The sequence below is a fragment of the Ricinus communis genome, chromosome 3, assembly GCF_019578655.1.
Source record: "Ricinus communis isolate WT05 ecotype wild-type chromosome 3, ASM1957865v1, whole genome shotgun sequence".
Taxonomy (NCBI): domain Eukaryota; kingdom Viridiplantae; phylum Streptophyta; class Magnoliopsida; order Malpighiales; family Euphorbiaceae; genus Ricinus; species Ricinus communis.
Window position 1 is genome coordinate 4,418,682 of NC_063258.1, and position 14,079 is coordinate 4,432,760.

General features: G+C 34.3%; 1 protein-coding gene and 1 long non-coding RNA gene across 3 annotated transcripts; both read left to right on the forward strand.

Moving 5' to 3' along the window:
- Positions 1–812: 812 nt before the first annotated feature.
- On the forward strand, positions 813–1,943 carry LOC125369459. Its single transcript, XR_007215117.1, has 2 exons — positions 813–871; positions 1,696–1,943. It is a non-coding gene; the product is annotated as an uncharacterized LOC125369459 (long non-coding RNA).
- A 1,056-nt stretch (positions 1,944–2,999) lies between these two features.
- LOC8264062 (endoplasmic reticulum-Golgi intermediate compartment protein 3) lies at positions 3,000–13,789 on the forward strand. 2 transcript variants are annotated; one of them, XM_002530227.4, is made up of 14 exons: positions 3,000–3,216; positions 3,318–3,514; positions 6,861–6,934; positions 7,145–7,228; positions 7,397–7,477; positions 7,897–7,977; positions 9,240–9,332; positions 10,411–10,590; positions 10,730–10,797; positions 11,071–11,122; positions 11,473–11,526; positions 11,616–11,708; positions 12,025–12,091; positions 13,112–13,789. In XM_002530227.4, the coding sequence occupies exons 2-14, from the start codon at positions 3,382–3,384 to the stop codon at positions 13,201–13,203; spliced, it is 1,152 nt and encodes a 383-aa protein (XP_002530273.2). In that variant the 5' UTR covers positions 3,000–3,216; positions 3,318–3,381; the 3' UTR covers positions 13,204–13,789. The 2 variants fall into 2 exon arrangements, with proteins under 2 accessions (XP_002530273.2, XP_025015075.1); XM_025159307.2 differs by having other exon boundaries at positions 3,000–3,514.
- The last annotated feature ends 290 nt before the right edge of the window (positions 13,790–14,079 follow it).

Here is a 14,079-nt window from a genome sequence, read left to right on the forward strand (position 1 = left end):
CGACGGTGGCTGGTGCGTCTTGTGGCAGTCAACTCGCCGGAGAACAGGCTTCTCTTTGGAGGAAACCGTAGTGGCCGAAGAAGTGAGATTCGGTAAAGGAAGCCTTGTGTAGGCAGCTTAGTTTTCAGGTTTTCTCGGCGAACTCCGGCGAGCTATACACGATCGGAGGACGTATCCCGCCTCTCCTCCGCTCAAGCTTCGCAATGGCACTGGTTTCGCGGCGATCGGACTTCGTTTGCAAATCGACGGCCGAGATCGTCCGTAAATTTCTCGAGGTGATCGGGAGTCGGATCGGAAAATCGAAAGCGGGGATCGCCATCAGCACGTCGCTTCGAGTCCGATGGTGTGTTCGGATCGTCGATCGGACTCCGGCGGTTGGGAGCGAGTCGACCGAGCGATCAACGTCTCAATAATTTTCTCTGGCCCGTTAATTTTGGAATCCTTGATTTAATTTATGCTTATTGATTTGTGTTGAGTATTAGATGATATTTGTGAGTCAAAATTAATAGTTTGTCGGACTGTTTGCCGTGGTCGTGATTTTTGCGTTGTGTGACGGAGTCGGAAAAAATAGTGAAGTCTTGGGGACCCAATTCCCGTTGTATGAATTATTGGATATTTGTAGTGTTTTTCTGGTAGGTCCTGGACCCGTTTTACGGGGGAAAATGTCCGTGTTATAGGGGAGGTTTTCGCGAATTTTCGGTAGAATTTACCCGAGTCGAGATTTTTGATAGTCAGTCCTAGGAATCTAGACATAGGGTTAATTGTCAATTGTTCAGTATTATTGATAAATTGTTTTCCGTGATTAGATAATCCGTCTGTTCGGCTCGCTCCAACCGAGGCACCGGAGCAGAGCTAAGAGGTCGCCAAAGCTGTGAGTTAAAGTCATATATTGGTTATGCATGTGTCGTGCATAAATTTTAATTTGCTATCGTGATTATTTTATTTCAAGTTTAAATATTAATTTAATTATTATTCATATATATATGATGCTTTTTAATTACTATTCATGTATGTTCTTCATTTATCATTGATTTTATTATTGCATGGTGATACGGGATGAGACGGCAGTAGAACACATTAGGTTGATGAGTGTACCGGTATAGGTCCGAAAGTGATGAAAAAAGGGTAAATAGATAAATTTGAAAAGTAAAGATTAGGACTTGCCCTGGTCGAGCATCGCTCTCTGGGCTTAGTAGAGTGTGGTTGCCAAAGGAAAGGTCCCTGGTCGTGCATTGCTCTCTGGGCGCCGGTTTATTTGGAAAATCTAAGTGACTAGACTGGAGGTAAGGTCCCTGGTCGAGCTTTGCTCTCTGGGCGTCAGTCTTATTGGATTAAGAGAGCCGAAAGTTTAAAGCTGATAGTGAACATTAAGTGACCGGACTGGAGTTAACGACCATGGTCAAGCTTTGCTCTCTGGGCGCCAATCCTATTGGAAAGAGATTAGTCGAGATTTTAGAGTTAAGATTAGTGGAGATGTCAGTATGGAGATTAATCGAGATGTTTGTGTTGGGATTAGGATTCTACTAGAGTACTCCGTCCCGTAGGGTGTGAATATTATTTTATTTATTTTTGCATAATTTGTTATTTAGTTCAAATTAAATAAATGTGTTATTGAGATATTTACAACTTTTTTTTTTAGATATATAATTTTAACTCACTCTCGAGATTGACAGTCTCGATTTTACTGTTTTTCAGATTCGTGACTGTTAGTCTTCTCGCGACTCTCATCCAGTAAACCCGACTCATTCATCATCTGGTGATATATTTTGATTTGGTATATTAAATTGTAAAAGTCTTAGATTTTTCGTAGTAGTATTGGTGGTCATTTTCTGTAGTTTTGGGTCTCGCCTAATTTTTCTGGCAGACCGAATTAATTATGTAAAATGTAAATGTTAAGATAACTTGTGGTATCAATAATATTAATTGAGATGAGATTTATTTAAGTCGGTGAGTGTCAGGCTTACTACGCGATTCGGTGGCCTTACGCCTACCCATTCCCTAGTACCGGTCACGGGCCCACAGATCGGGTCGTGACAATAACCAAAATTTAATTTAGAATTCTAAAGAGTATTTTTTGGCTTTCCTAGCTGATTTTTCAATAATTTTTTTTAACACATATATAAGTCAATTTTACATTAAAACGTTTGTCTTACACGCGTTTCCAATAATACTAAAATGAGATTTATATAGCCCAAAAGAACTAGTTTAGGCGGTTATAAGAACTAATTATTTTCAGAAAATCTAAAGGGTCACATGTGCATCGATCTTGAATTTTTATATCATATTAATTTACTTCCACTTACCTTTATTTATATGGATACATATGCATACGGATTAGATGGCTACAAAGACCAGATAAAAATTTTAGTGGCCAAAAACCGAATAAACATTCGATCGTATAATTTTTATAAATGACTAATATATATATGATTAAAATATTACAAAAATAAAAGTAAAATTTATTTTTGTATTAATATATTATAAATTAAATTATATAAAATATATAAAAATACTTTTTTATATATAAAACTAATAAAATAATTAGCATGAATAAATTACTAGTTTTATTAAAGATTGGAATTTTCACTGCTATCTACTACACTAACAATTGAACAAAAAGTGAACAAAATCCCTTTTTATAACGAAGAGAAAATAATAATTATTATTATAATTTGAATTTAGTAAGATCTCAATTTTTATATCTATTTTTAAAATGATTTTATTTTTGGATAATTATATATTTTTTGCTCTAAAAATAGTTTTTGTTTTTACATTTGAGATATTTTAAATTAAATAAATTATTAAATATTTTATTTATTAATTAGTATAAATATTATCATATGAAAGCAGTTTTTATACTTCATATTTTCAAATGACAACTTTTTTCAAAAAACTTAGTACAGATATTAACAAAAAAACCTTACATTCATTAATCCGTATATCAATTAATTGTCAATCACTATTTTGGATGGAGAGAGTATATTATTTACTCATAAGTGGATGATGTTTTGCACCTAAATGTCGATACTATATGATATAGATAGTTCTGCTAAATAAGGGCAAATTGATTTTTCAGGACAGAACATACCATTGAAACGAGGAGCGGAGATTGAGGTTAATCAGTCAATGGATTGTCTCTTTTGTCTTTCGCACCTAAGTGGACCCACCCATTGACGCAAAGCCTCTTTCTTTGACCGTCTGCTCTCCCTCCTTCTCGTAATCGCCGTCTCTCTGTCCAGTCCAGCTTTGCCCTTTCATTTGTCTCACCATTATTACGTATATCAATAAATTTCAGTTTTTTTTTATAATCTTTGAAGGGTTTGCGTTTCTGGGTATTGCTGTGAATTTGCATCAAAAAGCCAAAAAAATAAAATCGAGAGTATGATTCAGAAGCTCAGAAAATTAGATGCATACCCAAAGATCAATGAAGATTTCTATAGCCGTACATTCTCTGGTGGACTAATTACACTCGTCTCTTCTCTTGTCACGCTTTTTCTCTTCTTCTCCGAGTTCAGTATGTTTCTCTCTCTCTCTCTCTCTCTCTCTCTCTCTCTCAGTGTTTCTTGAATTGAATTTTTTTAATCACTGTATTTCTGTTATTTGATGATTATACCTCTTGTATGGTGATACCCTTTGAAGGGCCTGTTTGCTTTGGGAATTGGATTGTGGGTATACAATGTTTAAGAATTTAAGTTGTTGGTTAGCAATTTGAATTGTGAAAGAGGGATGGTTTTGTATTGATAGTTGCAGGTTAGGTAAATGTTCAAATGAAACTAACCCATTTGTGAATAGCTCAGGTTGGCTAATTGAGTTCTTTTTTTCTTTTTCTTTTTGGATTAGTGATCAATCTTGAGGATATTTTTCAAAAACATACTTCCTAAATGAGCAGAAATCGAATTGGGTTGTGCTTGCTTAGCATTGTGAAGAGGCTAGCTTTGTGTTTGTAAACAATCTTGTGAGGGAGCCTAGTGCTAATAAGAAGGTTTCCACCTCTTTAAGTTTTCTGGGTTGGATATATTCACGGTTTATCTCCTAGAAATATGGGACTATACTATGACTTAATTTTCATAGTAGTTAGTATTGTTGGTTAACAATATGTTATGATAATATTCAAAAGGCATTTTCTTGGTTAATTTTGGTGCAATTTTGGAACTAGCACATGAAATCTGGTTCAAACAGTTATTAATGGGAGTTTCACCAGTGCTGAGAGAACTTTCTTCCAGGCATAGGTTTTGGTTATAGGTGGGCCATTGTAATACTTTGTTTTGAACTGAGCCACCTAATCTATTGTTTATAAACTTGCTCCTCTCAAGCATGCGAAGATCATTTGGAGATATTAAATCTTTGAAACAGCTTCAACAGATCCTGAGCTTAGGTTTAGAGAAGGTGTTTACATGGTTTGTTCAACTCTAATTGTAGAGAAGTTATTCTTGGTGTATTTGTCTATAAATCAAGTCACAAGGGAATTAGTGCCCTTCTGAATGCTAATTGATATGCAGCTATTTTGTTGCAATAAAACGTTAAAACTTCTTCCTTTGTAATTGGAACTATGGTTATCTGATGCTTGAAATAGCAAGGACCTTTTGACGCATCAATAGTTTCTAACACACCAACTACTGGCTTCCATAGGTCCAGCTATGTAAGGAATTTTGGTGGTACTTTAGTAACTGACATTGGCACTTGCTGCACGGTGTCTTTAAAATAAAGAAGTTGGTATTTGATACTATGTAATTGTAGAACAAACAAAGGGATGTGAGAGAGAGGGGAATCTGAAGTTGAAGGACAAATAAAATTGCAGAATGAAAAATTGTAGAAAAAACAAAGTTAACTGAGAGGAATGAGCAGAGAGAGAGAGGAATCTAAATTTTGTTGAGACTGAAAAACTGAACTCTCTGAAACTAAAGTGCATTACTTCCTTGTAGCCCTAGTTACAGGTTAAATAGGCACTAAGTATTCTATTAAATAGACAAAATAAGAAGACTTCTAAAATCACGTGGACCTTAGTTATGGTATATTCCTAGTCTTCCTAGGTTGAAAATCTAAAATTGGATGCCACTCAAAAAATGCACTAAATTAAAATTCTGAATCAACAAGTTACAAGCAAACATAGCATTTCATGAGCCAGGTTTTGTGTCATATTCTCCTAGTTAGAGAAGACTCACACCAGCCCCCAAGTTTTTTGTGTCTTCATTTATGTCTTTATGATGTAGTGAGAGATCAACAACATTGAAGATAGCTAAGAGGTTATAGTCATCTACAACCTCAAGTTTCCTTAATTTGAAGGAGACTTAGAGGCAATGTTACTAGCTCTTTACTAGTTTCATTCATTTGTCTGTTCATCTCCCTTCTTGGGTATAGTTGAATATGTTCTCCATTCAATTTGGATTAATACACATTTCCTCTACTGCACTTAACTTAATGACATCTTCCCATTCCCATGGGCAACCAAGTAAAACAGGAGATTGGTCCAGAGGAATAACATGGCAAAAGATCTGGTCCTCATAAAGGTTTTGAATACTAAATTGACAAGGCACTTCTGCATTTCTATTGTCATTATTAAACAAGACCCTTAACCACTTCATATCTTACAGAGAAAGATTCTCAACTCTTAGGGAGAGCTGACTGGTAGTCATTTAGTTCTCAATAGCTAGGTAAAAACATGTTGGAATAAAATAAATATATCAAAATATCAACTATTTATTTGATTTCATCTTATATTTGGACTAAATTACCGTTATTAAATTTATTGTAAAACTAATTTGTTAATTACTTTTTATGCGATAAAATTATGTATGATTCACTTTGAATAGTAAGTGATCATTAAAATATTATAACACAATTGGAACAAGATGATAGTTATGTTTAAAGGTAATATTTTTAATTAATAGTAAGTGATCATTAAAATATTATAACACAATTGGAACAAGATGATAGTTATGTTTAAAGGTAATATTTTTAATTACAATCATATAAACCATAAATTCTTTTAATCAATGTTATTTTTTTGGCATTTGATTTCTTGAACACATTAAAGTGGAAACCAATATATGATACAAGATAAAGAATAGATTATCTACTGTTAATGGTTATTTGAGATTAAGAAAAAAAGATGATAACAGCTTCCAAATTCTTACCAAAGTTAACTTTTATCAGCAGCTAACAACTATGGATCACTAGTAGCTGAACCAAATGGGCCCTCAATTTCAAATAGCAATAAATTTGGGATCTATATTATTTAGGAAGCATACATATGATTTATATGTTTAGGAACACTTTAAGGATCTATAGTGTTTGGGAAGCTTATTTTTAGACTACCTTGTGCATTTGGGTAACCATTGTTTTTTGAGAAATCATGATGCTCTATTGACTTTTGCATTTCTCTTTGTTTTCTTCATGCGTGCGTGTCTCTCTGTGTGTGGATTTTGAATTGAAACTGCCTCAAATTTAAAATATCTGACGCCTTACATTCCTAGTGGAATAGTTCTTCAGCAAAGTCCAGGCTATCATGACTTATCATGATCTTAGCCTGTTTTGGTTAAGAAATTTCAGATTATGTACAGAGCATAGAAATTTTCTTGATGAGGACTACTATAGACCAGCTGCTTAGTAAAAAAGATTAGGTGACTGGACTCTCTCAAATTTGTTGTTAATGTCCTGGTGTTTTTCTTTCTTTTATCTTTTTAATATTATGTGCAGATCTTTCTCAGAAATTGTTTTCTTGTAAGCACTTAATGAATAATGTTTCTTTATGTTCTCTACTTTCTTTCCTAAACATTATATGAATTACTGGACCTGGTCCCACTAGATTTCATAGTTATGGCTTCCTGTCCATTATTTATGTTTGCCTGTTTTTCTTGAAGGATTATACCTGCACACTGTTACTGAGACAAAACTTTTAGTGGACACTGCAAGGGGGGAAATTCTACGAATTAATGTAATTATCATTCTTCCTCTGTGGTTTTTATTTGGAAACGCTCTGCCTTTCTCTTCATTAATTAAGTGAAGATAGTTAATTTTCTCCTTATATCTTATATTCAGATGTGGTTTGACCTATTAATATTCTGAGTTGTATCTTTGAGTCCTCTACTATGTGTTAATTGATTTCAAAATTTTGGTTTATCCCCATTCTACTTTGAATTTGCAGTTTGATGTCACTTTTCCTGCCATTCCATGTTCGTTACTCAGTCTTGATGCCATGGATATCATGGGAGAGCAGCATTTTGATATAGTATGTACACAAACTATAGCTGTTTGTTGGTTATCTGTATCTGTGCATTCCTTGGCTGTTCAGATATTTAGTGCTTGATCTGTGTTCTTTAAAGCTGTACTTGTGTGCTATTTCTGACTCACATTTTTATTTATTTGCCTTTTCTGACTCAGCATTTTTCTTCTGCAGAAACATAATATAACTAAAAAGAGAATCAATGCTCATGGCGACGTTATAGAAGTCAGGAAGGAAGGGATTGGTGCACCGAAAGTCAGTGAAAATACATCTGTGTCTCTCTGTGTGTGTGTGTGTGTGCATGCCCCTTCTCCTTCTGAAATCTGAGCAGGGAATTTTTGGATAGATAACTGATAAAACCCCATCGCATAGATTTGTTAGGATCATTTTTAGCTATGTCTGTACCACTTTTTTGCACTAATCATATTGTTGTAAGACACATGCATTTACACTGATATTTACATTAAACTTCAAATTGGCCATATGCCGCAGTAAGCTGAGATGCTCATGTCACGATGAATTTTGATTTAAATGTGTTTAATGGTTGTGAAATACCTCCAGAGTTTCCTTTTCTATTCATGTTTAATTTGTTGAATATTTGTTGTATTTTATTTTGCATTTCTTCTCTTGGAAGTCCGCTGCCCATTTTATAATTATTTCTTTCCTTCATGCAGATTGAGAAGCCTTTACAGAGGCATGGTGGCAGACTTGAGCACAACGAAACTTATTGCGGTTCATGTTATGGTGCAGAAATGGTACATCTGAACTCCAGCATTCTTTGTTTCACATTTTGTTTTTAAATTGGGAGCATGTAATGTTAAAATATGTTGGTTGCAAAATGGATTGCTTATCTAATAAAATATAGCTGGGAAAAGGCAACATACATGTTTGGGTCTCATTGGAATTGATGAACAATGCGTAATCTAACTATTTGCTTTCTTGCATTACTTATCTTCCCAAATCATACAAAAAACTAGCGCTTACCATATGAATCCTTGACCTTGTAAGGAGTGTTCTAAAATTAGGGTTTCCAGTGCTGTGATGGTTATAAAAAGAACATTTTTGTTTGTTGACCTTGCTTGTTGGTAATAATTAACTTCTTTGCCAAAAGCTTGGCTTGGGTTTAAAATATTTCTTCATGATAAGTTATCTTCATCTAAAGATTATTGGTCAAATAATTTAATAATACAGTTCGCTGCCTAATATTCCTTTTACTTAACATTGCTATTCTGGTTTATCTTTTGTCTATATCCTGTAGATTAATGGTGATATCATATTGGTTTATCTCCTGAATTACATGTGCTTTTATTTATATCGTGTTGCAGGCTGGCTTTTATTTCAGGTTCTTGGTTTATATAATGACTTGCATCAATTTAGTCATCGTAATTAATTTATAAATAGGATAATGAAATGAATAGAGGAGTTACTAGCTAGGTGTTGGACCACATAGGGTCATGCAAAATGAAAACTATCGCTAAATACACCTGAAGAAGATAGGATAACTTTTCCCCTATGTGATCGTAACTAAAATCCTGGGCCCATTATGAGTTGTTAAATAAGTAATTTCTGATATAAAGAAGGCTCCAGTTTTCATGTTATGGCATATTTTGAATTTATTGATTAGAGTATACCTTAGTATCCCCCCATAAACTGGTCCTAGTGGAAAAATAATTTATAACTGGTTCTGTCTAGTGTTGTTACACTGAACAAATTCACCTCAAAACGACATTAAGTCAATAGGTTTGGTATGCAGTGATTACTGGAGGAGCTTCACAACAGAATGTTTTTCTTTTCTAGGATTCTGGTTCTGAAACAAAATGTTTTCATGTGCTATGAAATGTGGTATGCAATAGCTGTTGTTGCTGTATATTTAATTATTTTGCACTTTTTTCTTTGGTGCCTTTGGCCTCTAGCTGTTGCTCTAAAGTAGCATAGAAAAATCCTTTTCTTTCCCTTACCATTGATCTACAGTGATTGTACTGTATTAATTTGTCTTATTTGACTCTTTCTCATGCAGTCAGATGATGATTGTTGTAACTCGTGTGATGAAGTTCGTGAGGCATACAGGAAAAAGGGTTGGGCGCTGACAGGTGTGGATTTGATCGACCAGGTTAGCTTGCAACTGCTTGTATTTTGCTGCATTTCTTAGCATATTATATTCTAATTAACAAGAGCACAAGATGCTAATCGATATTTATTTATCTGGCATTAGTACATTTTATATGCATTTCCCATTCCTACATCTTTCTATCTCCAGCCAAAACATGGTTATATGTGTATTTTTGTTTAGGAGCAACTTGGGAAAAAATTAAGAATCTTGGTCAAACTCGCTCTTATACCAAACTGATGTAGAACCACCTAGGAACTACAACACACACAAACATAAACCTAAAGCACACAGCTAAAGGGAAAGCATAAAGCTTTAAAAATAATAATCATTTATTACTGAGAACATCATAAGATATCATAGCCTGTGAAAAGAACAATTATGAGTATTTAAAGAACCCAAAACCTAATATGAACACTACTAGGATTAGAAATGCTAAACTAGGAAAATTATAAACCAATACACACTATGAAAATCCTAACCCAATACTAAATAAGACAAAAATAACATAGCTTTTAAATATTCCTAATGGGAATGTAATTCTTAAATAATACTAAATTCTAAACCTCCTAAATATATGACTACAGGAAAAAAGAAAACATCAATTTGACAACTATAAATTATAATGAAATTAAAATAATTTCTAAACTTGTAATTCTCCAACTGCATCAAGACCGTAAAGAGTTCTATGAAGGGCCTCTTGAAAGTTAAGCTTGTATTAAAATTAGGACTCATGGGGTGAGGAGAATCAATAAAGCTATTCAAGTATTTTCTTTGACCAGCTGGAATATCTCACTTTTGTTTGTTGCACACCTTGTTACTTCCCTTCATATTGTTATGAAGAGTAAATGCAGGATTCTGTACCACTAGTCTTATAATCTAGTTGTTTTATGTTCCTCTGATATATGCATAAGGCCATAAAATGATAATTGTAAAAGCATTAGCAATATGCTGCAGCGCTAAATACATGTCTTTGTCACAGAAATGTATAACTTTTCTGCTTTTTATGGCCTTAAAATTGTTCATTAATCCTGAGCCTTCTATTATACTGAGGTTTTTCTTATGTCCCTTTTGGTTTCAGTGCAAACGAGAAGGTTTTATTCAGAAGGTCAAAGATGAAGAAGGTGAAGGGTGTAATATATATGGATCTCTGGAAGTAAATAAAGTAGCTGGAAATTTTCATTTTTCACCTGGGAAAGGTCTTCATCAGTCAAGCTTCTTTATACAAGATTTGCTTGTTTTTCAAGGGGATAGTTATAATGTAAGAAAAATTTTGGTACCTGAAGTTTATTACTTTTTTTTTCCTGGGAAATCTTACATGTTTTCTTTTCCTGTTTAATGCCATTTTATTTTGAGAATTTATGATGATTACTGTTTTATTTTTTTGTTGCTTAATATAGATAAGTCACACGATCAATAGGCTAGCCTTTGGTGACTACTTTCCTGGTGTAGTAAATCCTCTTGATGGGTAATTGTTTCTGTCTTCTCTTTCAATTGCTTTTTACATTATAAGAAATGCTCTAGGTTATTATTATCAGCATCTTGGTGACTACTTCCCTGGTGTGGTAAATCCCCTTGTGACTGTATGTTAGATTAATAATAGCACACATGCACACTTATTTATCTGTTTTGATTTTCCCTTATTACCTCGAGCTTCCATTGTATGTTAGTGTTTAATGTTTCTTGATTTTATCTCCCCTTCAATCAGTAGAACTTTGATAACTTATCTGTCATTTTTCAGGGTTCCGTGGGTGCATGAAACACCAAATGGCATGCACCAGTATTTCCTCAAGGTTGGTATTTATGAAGGCATTTGAGTTTCTGATTCTAGGATATGCAGTTTCTTGGCCCTGTATTGTGCCAGCCCATCGACTTTTCGCCAAAACACAACAAAATATATACTTTTTTTTTGGTTTTGGGTTGTGTATAGGCAGTAGCATATGAAAGAAATGCAATATAACTATTTCTTGGAAGACCATTGGTTGATAGGTGTTCTGTTTATGTTATAATATGGAGTAGTTGAAGAACTGAGTATACTGTTTATGGATGTTTCTGGTCAGCATCTGCAATGTTCTCACAATTATGTTTAGTTTTTTACTGGCAATGTTCAGAGTTCAGACAGACTCCTATTTTAACTTTGCAGGTGGTTCCAACAATATACACTGATATTAGAGGCCGCACTGTTCGCTCTAACCAGGTAGTACTAAATGCTCTAAAGATGAAGTCTTCTGCCTTTTGTACTCATGAAATTAAATGCTGAGAGGCTCTGGCATGGACATTATACAGTACTCTGTAACGGAGCATTTCAAGAAATCAGAATTTGCTCGACTTGACTCTCCTCCTGGTGTTTTCTTCTTTTATGACTTTTCTCCAATTAAGGTGCCTTCTTTCTCCACTTCTTGTAAGCTTGACGGTTTCCTGGTTCTCATATATGATTTATAGAGCGCAACAGTTCTTTCTGATTTTAAAAGAAATCCTTGCTACTTTTTTAGCATAAACTGTGCAAGGAGTGGTCGATTCTGGTTATGAATTTTTCTTTTTTTAATTCTAGAAATTAGTTTGTCTAGTCCTGATGTGAAAAGTAAAATAAAGACGGTCATGAATTTACTTCATTTTTTCATCAAGTATAGAAGGTGGTGTTATGTTGATGTATCAGCCACTTGGTGATACTTATCATTTACTTGTGCACTTGCAGGTGATTTTTAAAGAGGAGCATATTTCATTTTTACACTTCATGACGAATATTTGTGCAATAATTGGAGGTAATCTCTTTTGATCCATCTACTGGCAGATACAATAATTGATATTTGCATGGTGATTTAGAAAGGGAAGTCGTTCGTCATGTTTCAATATCTTCAATATAGTTTTGAGAAAAAAATAGTATTTACTTTTAACAATGTTGTGACTGGTTTTCCTAATTGAAATTTTCACTGTTTCAGACTATAATTGTTTTGTGAAACAAAAGAATACTTGGGGCTTAAAATTAGCTTTATGTTGGTAACTCTACTTGTGTTTATGACTGCTAGGAAAGTGACATGACATCTATTGAGCCAATATAGCCTAGTAATCAGATGCCTTGTAGTGTAGGAGTTTAGGTTTTCAATCCATGACATCCTCTCCCCTTTGAAGATATTACCTATTCCAAAAAGTATATAGTGCCTGTTTGGCACTGCTCTCCCAAATATCTTCAGCAGCTTTTGGGCCAAATTCTAGATAAAGTGCGAGTGTAGTGTAAATAGCTCAAGTGGTTAGCTACCTGTGGGCTAAAATCTGCATTTGGAAAAAGCTTTGCTGAAGCTTTTGTAAATAGATATAATCCAGCTTTCTCATGTAGAAACAGCTAAGTGGAGATGCTATGCCAAACTGTCCCACCATAAGAATTCAAAGATAGCTAGTTTGGGGAATCTTGGTACAACTTTTATTGAGTCATAAGTTGGACCTATTTAGGCAACCCCAACTGAATTGGAATTAAAGTTTAGTTAGGTTGGCAATATTTTGTCCAACAAACTCTAATCTGTGGTTTTCCCTTTGTAATGTGGCAGTGATCTTGGACATCAGAACAGAAACCCTGAGTTGTACTTTCTTTTTAATTTCATTTTTTTCAACTTTATTTCTTGATAACATAACCAGTAATTTGTACCTGATGCTGCTTTATTGTAGTCGTTAATGATAGTATCTTTTGACCATTTTGCAATTGCATTCTATACATTTTTTACCTTTTCATTTTTATTTTATATGCTCCTTTTGATTTCAGTAATTAAGTTGATGTTTACTCTTTCTAGGTATTTTCACAATTGCTGGAATAGTGGATTCCTTTGTGTATCATGGTCAAAGAGCAATCAAGAAAAAAGTAGAAATTGGCAAATTCAGATGATATTTTCAGTCCGACTCCCTGCCCAACATTCTCGGGAGGGTGGGAAGCAATGGATTTGAGTGATGGAATTACTTCTTCTCAGGAGCCATTGGTCACTATACGTTCATTCTTGTTTACTTTTAGTTTAGAGGTTTCCAGGCGTAGTTATCGGAATATGAACCCAGCTTGTCATTAATGAAGTGATACTTGTTACATATATTCTGCATGGATGCAAAAGAAACATAGAAGATGGATCTACTAGAAAGCTTGTGGCAGAATATCAGAACAGTTTGCTTGTATGTAAGAATGAGGTCCTAGTCAACAAGGATGATGTGAAGTAGAGCTAAGCTACAGAATGGAACTTAAGACTGCACAAGATAGAAGCCAATATTTTGAGTAAGCTAACAGTGAACTAGTTCCTCTCTCTCTCATGCAAGTTTCTTGATTTTATAATTTCTAAGTTGATGGGATCATGCAGTTTATTTTATTTACATGGTTTAGCCCTAACAGTTAGCAAATTATTGCATGATAGATAATGCTTTTGAGCTAGTAATTTGAGTAAGTTTGCACCAATGCTCCTCAAGTTTTGAGGCAGTTGCCACTATAATCTCTACTTCTCAATTTTGTAACAGTAAACGTCTGGCTTCTGAACTTTAATTGGAATAATAATAAAATCCTCCGAATCATTTTCCGGTTAAAACTAACCCAAAAGATGATGTGGTGTTTTGATGTCATGATAACTGATTTTAATGGAAAATACCACTGAGAAGAACCCACTTAAAATACTACTGTCTTGTATCCTCTCTGAAGTGGCATGCATACCTGATTGATCCTTCCTGATGATTATCCACATCATTGATATGTTGCCATTCTTTCTTCAATACTTCATGGAAGAAT